The 12,910-nt window shown below is 51.2% G+C and overlaps 1 protein-coding gene across 1 annotated transcript in view; it reads right to left on the reverse strand.

Annotated features, from left to right (window-relative positions):
- Positions 1-12,910, reverse strand: part of MIPEP (mitochondrial intermediate peptidase) — a 596,799-nt gene that overhangs the window by 457,137 nt on the left and 126,752 nt on the right. The window contains exon 7 of the mRNA XM_085621596.1: positions 6,867-7,023. Coding sequence (XP_085477722.1) covers positions 6,867-7,023 — 157 coding nt within the window. The remainder of the gene's footprint in view (positions 1-6,866; positions 7,024-12,910) is intronic.

The following is a 12,910-nucleotide window of genomic DNA, read 5'->3' on the forward strand; positions in this document are numbered from 1 at the left end:
CGGACACCGAAAACAGAGTGACTGGTGTCAAGACTACCATTGCTATGCTGTAGCAGTCTCTCTCCAAGCTCACCACTGTCACCAAAGAACTTACAACACAGGTCAAGGATGCAGAGGGGAGAGCCATGCAGAACAATATCTGCCTTATCGGCTTCCCAGAGGGGTGCGAGGGCCCAAGCCCAGAGGCCTTCATGGATGGCTGGTTGCGTTCCACTGTGCCTCCTGAAGCTCTGTCCCCTTGCTTTGCGGTTGAGGGAGAGCACCGGGCTCTGGCCGCATGCTTCTGGAAGGCCCATCATTATTCGCACCCTGAATTATCATGATAGGGACACCCACAGCCAAACCACCATACAGTACTAGTCCCACAAAATACTGCTCTTTCTGGGCTACACCAATCTTGTGCAACAGCAGCGTAAATCCTTCCTGGAGGCCAAGAGGAGGCTATGTGACCTTAATCTCTGTTACATGCACCTTTACCCGGCTAGACTCAAAGTGATGATTTAAGATAGACTTTGTTCTTTGAGTCACCGGAGATGGTGTTTCAATGGACAGACTAAACCATCGACGTCCAGCCCCGCATGTCGCCTCCATTTGGGATGCCAGGGGATTCAGAGCGGCACACTCCCCCGAGGTGCCTTTGCAGCCGTGGCGGAGCCAGGAACCGCTCCTGCTCCTCCTGGAGACAAAGAAAGAGGAATCTGGATGACCCACAGGGACAGAACCACACAGTTCCCGACACTCAGTATTCGCCATCAGTTTTTTTGGGGGTGGTGCAGGGTCAGTGCACGATTGGCGCTAGCCGCTGTGCTACACAGCAAAAGATGCTTCATGTTCTGGAAGTATACAGCGGGGGCAAGGGGGTCTGGTAAGCATTAAGGTATGGTACACGTTGATGGCTCACAAGGGAACAGTGCTCATCGCCCTGGCGTGGTTCCACCACACAACACCCTTATGCCTGTTTATACAGATGCAGACAGTACAGCCCAGCTTTGCATACTCACCTGGAATGTGAATGGCCTTCTTGAGAAACTTAAGTAGATGGTGGTCTTGAAGACTGCAAAAAGGGGGTATGCAGACGTACAGAAAGTACTCTTCCTTCAAGAGACGCAACTCCTTGGCAATAAAACCCCTTTTCTGGCCCTCTATGGCTTTGCCTGCATATACCACGCTGGTTTCACAAGAGGGTCTCGAGGGGTGGCCTTCCTGCTCTAGAAGGGAGCTCATTTTGTCCCCCACAAAGACTGGGTGGACCCACAGGTTAGGTACATCGCAGTCTCTGGCCTCCTGGACGAGGACTCTCTGACACTGGTGAATGTCTGTGCCCCACCGCCCCTCCCTGCTTCCTGTTTAGAGGTTGGCATAAGACTAGTGGGGACCCTCCTTAAGGGACCGGTCATTTTGCGGGGTGGCTGGAATGGGGTGGAACACAGCAACATCGATAGACATAGGTTTGAAGCCCGGCATGCCACAGGCGCAGACTGAGGAGATTCTTCATGAAGGCTCTGGGTCTGGTGGACATATGACAACAGTACCACCTGAGAGAGAAAAGGTACACATTCTACTCCGGGGTGCACAACACATTTTCATGCCTTGACTACTTCTTAATTCCGAAATCCATGGTGCACAGAGCCATAGCCTCGCAAATTGTGCCACAGGGCATTTCGGATCACTCCCTAGTGGAGTTGAGCCTGTCGGCGGGCCTCTGGAGGTCCCTGCTGCTCAGGAGGTTTGTCCCCTGCTCCCTGCAGGAGAGCGCTTTCGTTGCATGGTTCGGTGATGTCATCCATACCACTTTACCCAGAATGGCATCTCTGTGACTTCCTCAGTTATCCTCCGAGAGGCCTTTGAGGTGTTGATTAGGGGCATTATCATCAGTCACACGATGGGACAGAAGCACAGTAAACAGCAGGCTGTGTGAGAGCTGGGGTCTCAGATCACAGAACTTAAGGCCCGCGGTTTGGGTGACCCTGATCAAGAGATGTGTAGACAACTGACCCCCACCCAGATGCTGCTTTATCACACATTCTTAGAAGAATCAAGGACTATACGGCTTGCCTCGCAATCCCGTATATACCAATGGGGAGACCGAGCAAGTGCCCTCCTGCATCGCCTGTGTTTTAATCTGCGCCACCATAACCCGATCCTGTATCTCACAGACTCCAATGCATTAAAATGGCAGGTGACGTTGCGGTGGCCTGGGAGTTAGCGTGCTTTTATACTGACCATAATGCCCGCTGGGATGTGCACCCCAAATCACTGATAGCTAACTTAGTTTATCATCATTACCTCCAGACCCTCACAGAGTCAGTCCGTAGAGGGCAGGTTGATCAGTTGGTGAGGGCTCAGGGAAGGAACCAGGGCCCAGCGGTTTTCCGACTGGTTATTTCAAACCCCTGGAGGTGGCCTTCAATGAAGCCCTGGAGAGCGAGCGACTGGCACCGGATCTCCAGAGGAGCACCAAAATTGCGTTGATACACAAACCGGGAAGGCGTCTCGACAGTTGCTCCTCATATTGACCTATCTCCCTTCTGAAAACCAGAGGTGAAAATCATCGGCAAGGCGCTCACTGACCACTTACTCCCTGTCATCACGTCCTTGGTTTCATGCTCAAATGGGCAAGCAGGCATAACATTAGACAGCTTTTCAATGCCCTGGCCTGGTCAGACAGCCTGTGGAATATTAGCCAGGGTTCTTTTAGAGAACATAGAAAATGCATTTGACGCGGTGGTTTGGTCGTACCACTTCGCTCTCCTGCATTGACTCTAATTCGAGCAGCACTTTCTGAGTTACCAGAGATTACTTTACACAGACTTTACTGCGTGTATCCGATTGGGCACAGCAACATCGGCTCTGTTCCCTATCCGAAGAGGCAAACGTCAGGGATGCCCACTGTCGCCACTCCTCTTCGCCATCGCCATGGAACCGCTGGCTCAGTGGTTCCAGATTGACGTACAGTTAAGTGGGTTTGAATGGGCTCAGGGGACCTCAGACAGGATAGCCCTCTACGCTGACGACGTCTTTATTTTCCTCACCAAACCAGAAACCTCAGGCCCTGGGGCACTGCACATGTTCCACACCGTTGGGGAAACGGCAGGCCTCTTTATTAATCTTACCAGATCGCCACCCTCATCCCCCGACTCCTGACCCCCCTCAGGACCTTCTTGAGCCTCTGACCTCCACATAGAGACACGGCTCCTGTTAGCTGGGGGTGTATATTAAATTACAAGCACACATGGCATGGAACCACAACATCCAAAAACTAATGAGTACGCTGGATTCAGACTTGCGGATATGGTCCACATTTCCACCATCCTTCTAGGGCTGTTCTGCTATTTTTCAGATGGTCTTCCTCTCATGTTTCCTCTATCAGTTGCAGAACTACCCGTATGACTTACCCTGATCATTTATTCACCCTTATTCCAAACTCTACAGCTTTCTGTGGAACCACGGTACTCCTCACGCGGCCCTTGCAAAATGCTTCAAATCTTCTTATGATGGGGAGACTGTGGGCGTGGATTGTGAGGCGTATTATGTGGCCTCCCACCTACTTGTCATTAATGAGTGGAGGTATGACCTGTAGAATGATCCTGCCTACACCGCAGAGAAATGGGTGCTCCAGGGTACTCCTATTTACCATTTGAGGGAGCAGCTCTCCCCGGCAACGAGGACAGTCCTCAGACTTTGGAGAACGACCCTTAAGCGCTGGGGATGGGAGTCTAGACTGACAGAACAGACAAAGCTGTGGGAGGGCTCCTTGATGCCGAAAGTGGTGGCGCTATAGGGCTTCCGCAAGTGGAACTTGATTGGTATCTCCATTCTGGGAGACCTAATGGAAGGCACGACCCTAAAATCTTATCAAACATTACAAACGGATACAATCTCCGTTACTACCTCCAGCTCCGCTAAGCCCTGCCCCTCTATGTCAGAAATCTTGATAACCTCCCAGAATACAACCGCCTAATGGCCAAACTACTACTTGGCGACCTGGGAGATCACATAGTGAGACAGCTTTATAGAACTCTGGTCCACCATGCGCCCCACGAGTCCAGGGGCCCCAACTGGCATGGGAGTGGGTTCTGGGCAACCTGGGGATGGGGACTGGGCCTAGGCTCTGATCTCCCCAAGACATGCGGCGATTACGACTTGATTACGACTCATTCAGTTGCATTATCTCCACCAGACCTACCTTACGAGGCACAAAATCTGGAAGATGTGGGCTACCGATTCCCCGCCTGCCTCGGTTGCACCACTCGGGAGGGGGATTTAATACATACCACGTGGCTGTGCGAGACAGTGGAACCATTCTTGAGGCAAGTGATTGCTAGCTTGAGCACAGTACTTGGGGAAGGCCATCCCCTTTGATCCAAATCTGGCTCTCCAACATATCACAGCTGACCTAGATCAGTATCAGCATGGCCAACCACTATTGCGCTTGGGCCTGACCAGAGCCACAAGGGACATAACTCATAGATGGAAAGATTGGGATCCACCCTCAGTGGAGTCCTGGCGGGAGGATTTTGACTGGGGCATGGGCAGGGAGATCCCTGTGTGAATAGCCTGGGGTTGCCCTCAAAAGCATATCAAAATTTGCAGGTCATGGGCAAATTACAAGAGTATCATTCTTGACCCTGGACCACGGACGGCTGTGGCTATAGACTCAGAATTTTGCGTTGTCAAGGGCTGATATACAGTTGCTCCTCTAACAGATTTGTGGGCATATTGGTGGGGAGGGAGCACTAGGTGAGAGACAAGAGTGCTGTATGCTGTGATTAGTTTGTTCCTGTTGTGTTCCTTGCAATGTTGAAAGTATTAAAAGCAATCAAATGTGTTTAAAAAAGGATCATAACACATTACCCCTATCATGACTGCATTGGTTCTCAATCGGTATGATTAAACTTCAAAGCACACTGCTTCATGTAGAAGCTAATACAAGGCCATACTCTGGTTACTTGATCACACTGTTCTGAATAAAACAAATTGATCCAAAACCCAAGGTCAGCATCTCAAAACACACTGCACCTGCATCCTCTGTAAGTGGAATGTTTTTGGAGAAATAATCCCACCGCAGAAATAAATGCACCTAGCTTGATCCTCTGAAATTCCCTCCTGACACACCTCTATATAGGCTTTTATACTCATGTTCACTCCACCTATAGCATGTTAATGTACTTCAAGTTGCCTAAATCCACAGAACAACAATAATGGTCAGGATGGAGTGGTCGTTTTGTCTGCCCACAAATTGACTTGAAAACGAAGGTTCTGACTTTTCCACACTTAGATACCTACAGCTATCTTCCTGTAGTGTATATGCTGGGCTTGTTACCAGTATTCTGGAACTCTGTGACCTGAGCATTGAGAGTTCTATGATAAGGCTGTTTTGGCAGCTGCAGTAAGCAGCTCAGGTGATTAAACCTATACTCGCCGTTTCATGTGTGTTCCTCCTCACTTCACCCACCTTTCAAACGACGGGCTGATGAGTCAGGAGGATTTCACTTCAACATGACTGATCTCATCATAAGCTGTATTTGATGGGGATCCATTAACATAGGGCTCTGGTTGCTAATTGCAGAGGACAATCAGCGTGACTCAGAGATACTTCGTGGAGATCTCTTCAATGCAAATTCCTGTTGGATCAGTGATTACCAGCGTGAAGTCGAGCTACTCGCTAAGTACAAGTGAGTAGAGAAAAATTACTGGGTCCATGCCGGCATCATATTATTGGAAAACACATAGTGCCAGGTTCGAAAAACAACGCATGCATCTCATGGAAGGGGCGGCATGGACTGATGTTGTGATTGCAGTACAGTTCTGTCAAGAAGCGTCAGAAGTGTTGACGTGTGCGCCAAATAAAAATATCACACGCAGCAACAATGAGGATGTCTTGACCATGTTGGTTGTTTGAGGAGCCTCACAGGGTGCGCACCGGCTAAAGCGGATTCATGCAGTATTGAAGTTTGAGTGTCTTGGGGAGGGTATACATGCATTCTGGAATTGGCTCAATGCGGTTTGTGCATTTGACCTTAGTAGGTGCAGTGTGTTTAGACCGCACAGCAACGGTTCAGTGGTGAGTGTCTACTGCTTATTTTGTGGTTTTCTTATATGCTCTGTCGGGAAGGAAGTGCCCGTAACTGAATCTCAGCATTTGTGTACGGTTCGATACGTCATTTTTGGAAAACAGTTTTTTATGGTTTGTTCCCTCCTTCTAATCAACAGATTTGCAACATCACTGTAGGGCTAGTTCTACAAGTATCGCCAGTACCAGCTTTCTTGGTTTTACCTGACATTCAACATGCAAAATGTTACTCCGACACCGTTTTTCTTACCTCATCCTGGTGAACCTGGATTAAGTTAGGGCAAACAGAAAAAAGAATTCGAACTATGCTCGTGTTTGAGGCACTATTCTTGGTGGTGAGAGGAAGTTGGCACTTTTAGGAGCAGAAGTCTAGGATATGTTGAAAACAACTTCATGGCTGGAGATGCTCAGGGACTGGGATTTGGCATTACAGTGCTATAATGCAGAATTTAAAAAAAATGGATTTGGGAAATGCGGTGAAGGTCTTTTCAAAGTATAACCACCCACCGAATGAGGTGCCACAATTACTTTTGCTGATACATGTGCATGCTCTTCTCTTATGGGGTTGAGTTAACATAGTATTTTTTTGCTAATATTTAAGCTGGCAATTGGAATAGCTGTTGGGTCAAGGTGAATGTTTCTGCAAATATTTTCTTTACAGTGAAGCACCTATCTTTTGAGTGGAAATATCATGGTGAGCTGGAATCAAACAATATGGGGCGTCCAAGTATATTTATGAGATCATTATCATCTCATCAATGCTTACAAGTCTTGTTGTGCTCGACCATTTTACCTGGGGTTTTAGCCATTGTCCCTTGCAAGGCCCTGTGCCCAAAGGTGGGATAGCCAACCAGCTGAGCCAAAAGATGCCGGCTGCCGAGCAGTTCCTCCAGGCACTTCAGCTGGTTGGCATTAGGGTAAAGGAAAATCTTGTATGCTGCTTCTCGCACCTGAGGACATAAAACAAAACAAAGTCAACCTCGCTCAAGGCTGCGCATTTTACGTTAAGTTTCTTTAGAAACAGTGATCCAGATTCACAAACATTCGCACAAATGGGATGTACCTCTAGGCCCGGAACAGCACTTAATTGCATCCAGTCCAGTGCTTTACACCGGGGTCGGGCATTTACTGGTTTCATTGATAAGTTCTTTACACCAGGGTCGGGCATTTACTGGTTCCATTGATAAGTTCTTTATTCCGAGTTTTCGTGGGAGGGAGGATGAGGCAGAACATGCAGACTCGATGTTTACAGCACCAAATTGCTTTTTCACCCAAAAATAAATTTCGCTAGCTTTTTGCTAGCAAGATCTGGCAAGGAACACCTCTGGGGGTGTAATCATTACCAATAAACTGCTAATTAAAATAATGACCAAACTGCCATGTGTAAATGAACCAAAATTTCAAGCAGCACAATTCCAGGGGAAACTGAAGAAAATCTGGTAAACACCGGATCTGATAGCAGCTGGGTAAAAGCTGCATCATATAAATCATTTTCATAATGCTCTCTGGCGATCCAGTGTCCTTTTAACCGCCCCTAATATTAAAATTTTATTATCTTTCTGCTCCTTCCATTTACGCTTTCACTAGTTTATGTTGCAGCCCCCATTCTAAACAAGCATTGCCAATGCCAGTAAGTCTGACTTATAAATGCACATTCAAGCTAGACCCGAAAATCCATGTACATTGCTCACTGTCCACTCCCATATGTGCTTCTGCAAGACAAAAACACCATAAATTATCTAATTATATAAGAAACTTTAATAGTATTTGTAAGACCTGGGGTCTCCAGGCCCTAAGGGCGGTAACGTGACACGAGCGGCTGGGCACCCAAAGGCCTATGTGTAAAGCAACCATACAACACGCACCTCTCATGGAACGGGGAACACACACAATAAGGGACGCCACACTGTATATTTTATGCAAATACTCAAGTTTATCCAACAGTTCAAGATCAATGCAGTTCAGGATTTATACATGCAGCTCATGGGGTTCAAATGCAGTTTACGAAATGTACATGCAGTTTACGAGACATATGCAGTTTAGGAATTGTACATGCAGCTCATGAGACATAGCGCTACTCGTGGTAAGGGCGTAGGGAACTCCGGTGAGCGGAGCCTATCACCATAGCGGTACTCGTAATAGGGAAGCCTGTAACAATTCCACTCAGCGCCTGCAAGCAAAGCGTTCCTCGTAATCACCCACAGCATATATCGTTCGGAGCAGAACCTGCAATTATGGCCTTACTCGTAATCAGCAAAGCGTATAACATTTAGAGCAGAACCTGCAAGTATGGCATTACTCGTAATCGGCAAAGCATATAACATTCAGAGCAGAACCTGCAAATGCGGCATTACTCGTAATCAGCAACGCGTATAACATTCAGAGCAGAACCGGCAAATGTGGCATTACTCGTAATTAGCACAGCGTATAGCATTCAAAGCAGAAACTGTTTCAGTGCGGTTCGAGGGGGCCACGCTACTCGGAGCGAGCAAGCTTCCAGTGTTCCTTCGGTGCAGTTCGTGGCGCACCAAGCTTCCGAACAGTCTGGGGAAAGGGGGGCAAATCCCTCGGAGGGGTGTCCACGTCGTGGTGAACGGAGGACTCCCACGGAGAGGGAACCCGGGCCTAGGGTGCGGTGTGGCTCCCAGCCTGCAGGGGGCGCACCAGGGGCAATCCCAGCCTCCGGGCTTACCTTGCTCTCGACGTCGGAAGGCGTCCGCTCCGGTGGCGACGGGGGAAATCGTCCACGGCCTCGCGCACCTTCTCCAGCAGCTGCGACAGCAGCGGCGGGGCCCCGGGCTTCTCCGCGGGCCTCGCCACGATGAGGGGGCACTCTTCCGGCTTCCGGGCCGCCGCGGTGAGCGCGCTCTGGTCTCCGCGCCACAGGGGGGCTCAAGTTAAGCAGGGGAGTTCCGCGCTCAACGGAGCACGCTGCCGGGGGTCCCGGGCCAGGTCAGGGAGCGCAGGGGTCACAGCGCTAATACCTGGTCGATCCCCGGCGATTCAACAATCTGCTTGGCATAGGGTTTCAGGGTTCAGTCTGGACACGCAGTCTCAGCGCTTGGCATATGGTTTCAGGGTTCAGTCTAGACACGCAGTCTCAGCATTCAGTTCTTGCAATCAGTTGCACTAGCGAATCTTGATGGCGCAGATGGATCTGGCGCCCTTAAGGGGTTCTGTTACAGAGGGGTAGGGAGTGAGTTGGCGACTAGGTCCTTCCTAGTCAGGCTGGGCAGAGGTGTCCTGGGTCCTCCTACTGCTGGGCAAGATCAGTGGGTTTCACAGGGTCCCTCACTCACTTAAGAGGCAGCACCTAAATCCTGTCACTCTCAGAGGCATAAGTCCCTGGCTAGGCCCTACCGCCTACACTCCTGCGTGGATTCTCCAACTCTGCTTTACCCCACTGGCCAACTAACTGGAAAAAGTTCCCTCCCTCACTTATGTATCCCTAGGTCAGGTGACCTCTAGCCAAGGCGGCAAAAGTAAAAACCACCCCTCCCTTCTAGAAGGTTCCAGCACATTCCAGGAGCTTCCCCATTCTACCTATGGGACAAAAAAGGCGGGCTGGTGTCACAACATTGTTGTGGGGTTCCAGCCAGCTCCTGGCAGCTAGGGTGCTACTATGAAAGACCGCTCTGCAGTAGCAGGGGTCTGTGGCAGCCATCTTGGGAGAAGGGAGCACCTGCACCTTAACACAGGTTGGCAATGAAAAGGCGCACGGAGACCTAAGTCCAACATCAAAAATGAGGGTGGAAAAAATGAGGCACGATCAAAAATAGATGGGGAGACTACCCTAAGGCTGACAGGTCCAACACGCGTCCCTCCCAGCCGAAAGAGGGGAGAGCTACCCAACCTCTAGGGAGTTCTCATCGCTAAGGCGGAAAAACCTGGAGAGACCGTCAGCATTGGCGTGGTCAAATCCGGGCCGATGTTCCACCCGAAAGTCCATCCCCTGTAGGGAAATGGACCACCTCAACAACTTGGGGTTTTCGCCTCTCATCTGCATGAGCCAGCGAAGGGGGCGGTGGTCGGTCTGGATAAGGAAGTGAGTTCCAAAGAGGTATGGCCTCAACTTCTTCAGAGCCCAGACCACCGCGAAGGCTTCTCTCTCAATGGTGCTCCATCGCCGTTCCCGAGGGAGGAGTCTTCTGGATATGAAGGCCACTGGTTGATCTTGGCCCTCGGTGTTGAGTTGCGAGAGCACCGCACCTATGCCGTGCTCTGAGGCGTCGGTCTGCACAATAAATTCCTTGCTGAAATCTGGTAGTACTGGAGCGGTACACATCGCATGTTTCAGCGTGTCAAAGGCTTCTTGGCATGCCGCTGTCCATATGACCTTGCGAGGTTGCTTCTTCGAGGTCAATTCCGTCAAGGAGGTTACGATGGTATCATATCCCTTGACGAACCGGCGGTAATACCCAGTGAGGCCGAGGAAAGCTCGGACCTCTGTTTGGGTCTTGGGGGGCTCCCAAGCCAAGATGGTCTCTATTTTGGCCTGGAGGGGTTGCACCTTACCTCCGCCCACTAGGTGTCCCAGGTACACGACAGATCCCTGTCCAATCTGGCACTTGCTGGATTTAATTGTTAGGCCAGCACGTTGCAGCGCCTGCAATACCTCCTGGAGGTGTTGCAGATGGTCCTCCCAGGTGCCACTGAAGACAGCTATGTCATCCAGGTAGGCCGCTGAGAAGGACTCCAGGCCAGATAGTACCTGATTCACTAACCGCTGGAATGTGGCCGGAGCATTTATGAGCCCAAAGGGCATCACTCGGAACTGGTAGTGGCCCTCGGGGGTGGAGAATGCTGTTTTCTCCCTTGCTCCATCGGTCATGGCAATCTGCCAATATCCGGATGTCAGATCAATGGTGCTGAGGTACCGGGCTGCTCCCAGCCGGTCCACCAGCTCGTCTGCACGTGGGATGGGGTGAGCATCTGTCTTCGTGACAGAGTTCAACCCCCGGTAGTCCACACAGAACCGAAGCTCCGGTATCGTACCCGGTGGGGCCGCTTTCGGCACCAACACCACTGGACTAGCCCACGGGCTGCTGGAAGGTTCTATCACCCCCAGCTCCAGCATCTTTGCCACCTCACGCTGGATGCTATCTTTCACTCGGTCAGAGAGCCGGTAAGACTTGTTCTTCACAGGGGGGCTGTCCCCTGTGTCCACATCATGGGTACACAGATGAGTGATTCCAGGCGTGAGGGAGAACAACGAGGCGAACTGTCCCAGGACATGGCGGCAGTCCCTCTGTTGCTCTGGGGTCAAGGATGGGAAGAGGATTACAACTTCCACTGAACCATCCTTCTCTTGTACCGCTAGAAGGTCAGGAAGAGCTTCACTCTCTTCCTCTTGGCTCCCATCCGTCACCATCAGGAGAGCAAGCTCTGATCGCTCATGGTGCGGCTTCAGGCGGTTGACATGGAGCACCCTGAGGGGCTGACGGGGGGTCTTCAAGTCTACTACGTATGTGGTCTGACCTCGTCGCTCCACAATGTCGTACGGACCAGTCCACCGGTCCTGGAGGGCGCAAAGCTCCCCAGGCTCCATGACCCACACCTTCTGTCCAACGTCCAACTCGACCGTCCGAGCGTTGCGGTCATACCATTCCTTCATCACGGTCTGGCTAGCCTCCAGGTTATCTGAGGCCGCCTTCCACAGCTTGGCCATCTGGCTGCGGAACGCCAGCATGTAGCTGACAATGTCACGGGGAAGCTTCTGTGAAGTCTTCTCCCACCCCTCTTTCACTAAACTGAGGGGACCCCGAACGGGATGGCCATAGAGCAACTCAAACGGGCTGAACCCGACTCCCTTCTGCGGTACCTCCCGGTAGGAGAATAACAAGCAGGGGAGGAGGACGTCCCATTTACGCCTCAAGCCCTCTGGCAGGCTCCGGATCAAACCCTTCAATGTCTTATTGAAGCGCTCTACAAGTCCCTTAGTCTGGAGGTAGTAAGGAGTGGAGAACCGGTAGGTCACCCCACACTCCTTCCACATGGCCTGCATGTAGGCCGACATGAAATTGGTGCCCCTGTCCGACACCACGACCTTGGGGAATCCCACTCGGGTAAAAATCCCCAATAGTGCCCGCGCCACCACCGGTGCAGTGATGGTCCTCAGAGGAATAGCCTCTGGGTACCTTGTGGCGTGGTCCACCAAAACCAGAATGAACCGGTGTCCTGCTGTGGTCGGAGGGTCCAATGGACCAACAATATCAATACCGACCCTCTCAAAAGGGGTCCCGACCACGGGGAGCGGTTCCAAAGGGACCTTCAATTTAGTCCCAGTCTTGCCACTTGCCTGACAAGACTTACAGGTCTTACAATAGGTGTCTGAGGCAATCCTCATCCTGGGCCAATAAAAATGAGGGACCAACCGTGCAAAGGTTTTGTCCTGGCCCAGGTGTCCGGCTAAGGGAATCTCGTGCGCTAACTCCAGCAGGAAGGCCCGGTAACATTGGGGGTCCACTATGGCCCTCGAAGATCCATGTACCGGCACCCTGGGCTCACTGTATAGGAGACCATCCTCCCAATACACATGATATCCTCCCATCTCCTGACTGGCCACTTGGGCTTCGGCCTGTCGCCGCATGCCTTCAAGCGTGGGGCACGCCCTTTGTGCCTGACAAAATTCCTCCCGGGTAGGGCCTCCTCCCACATGCCAGTCAGCAAGGGTCGGCAAGTCCTCCACGGGAACGACATCCACCTCCACGGACTCCGGGGGCACCTCTGCGGCCTCCCCATCCATCTCACGAGGCGTGTCCTCTACCACCTTCTTCTTTCCTCTTCTGGTGGTGGGTTGGGCCATGATTCCAGGCTCCAACCCCGGGTGAGTTTCAT

The sequence above is a fragment of the Triturus cristatus genome, chromosome 8 (genome assembly GCF_964204655.1).
Source record: "Triturus cristatus chromosome 8, aTriCri1.1, whole genome shotgun sequence".
Taxonomy (NCBI): Eukaryota; Metazoa; Chordata; class Amphibia; order Caudata; family Salamandridae; genus Triturus; species Triturus cristatus.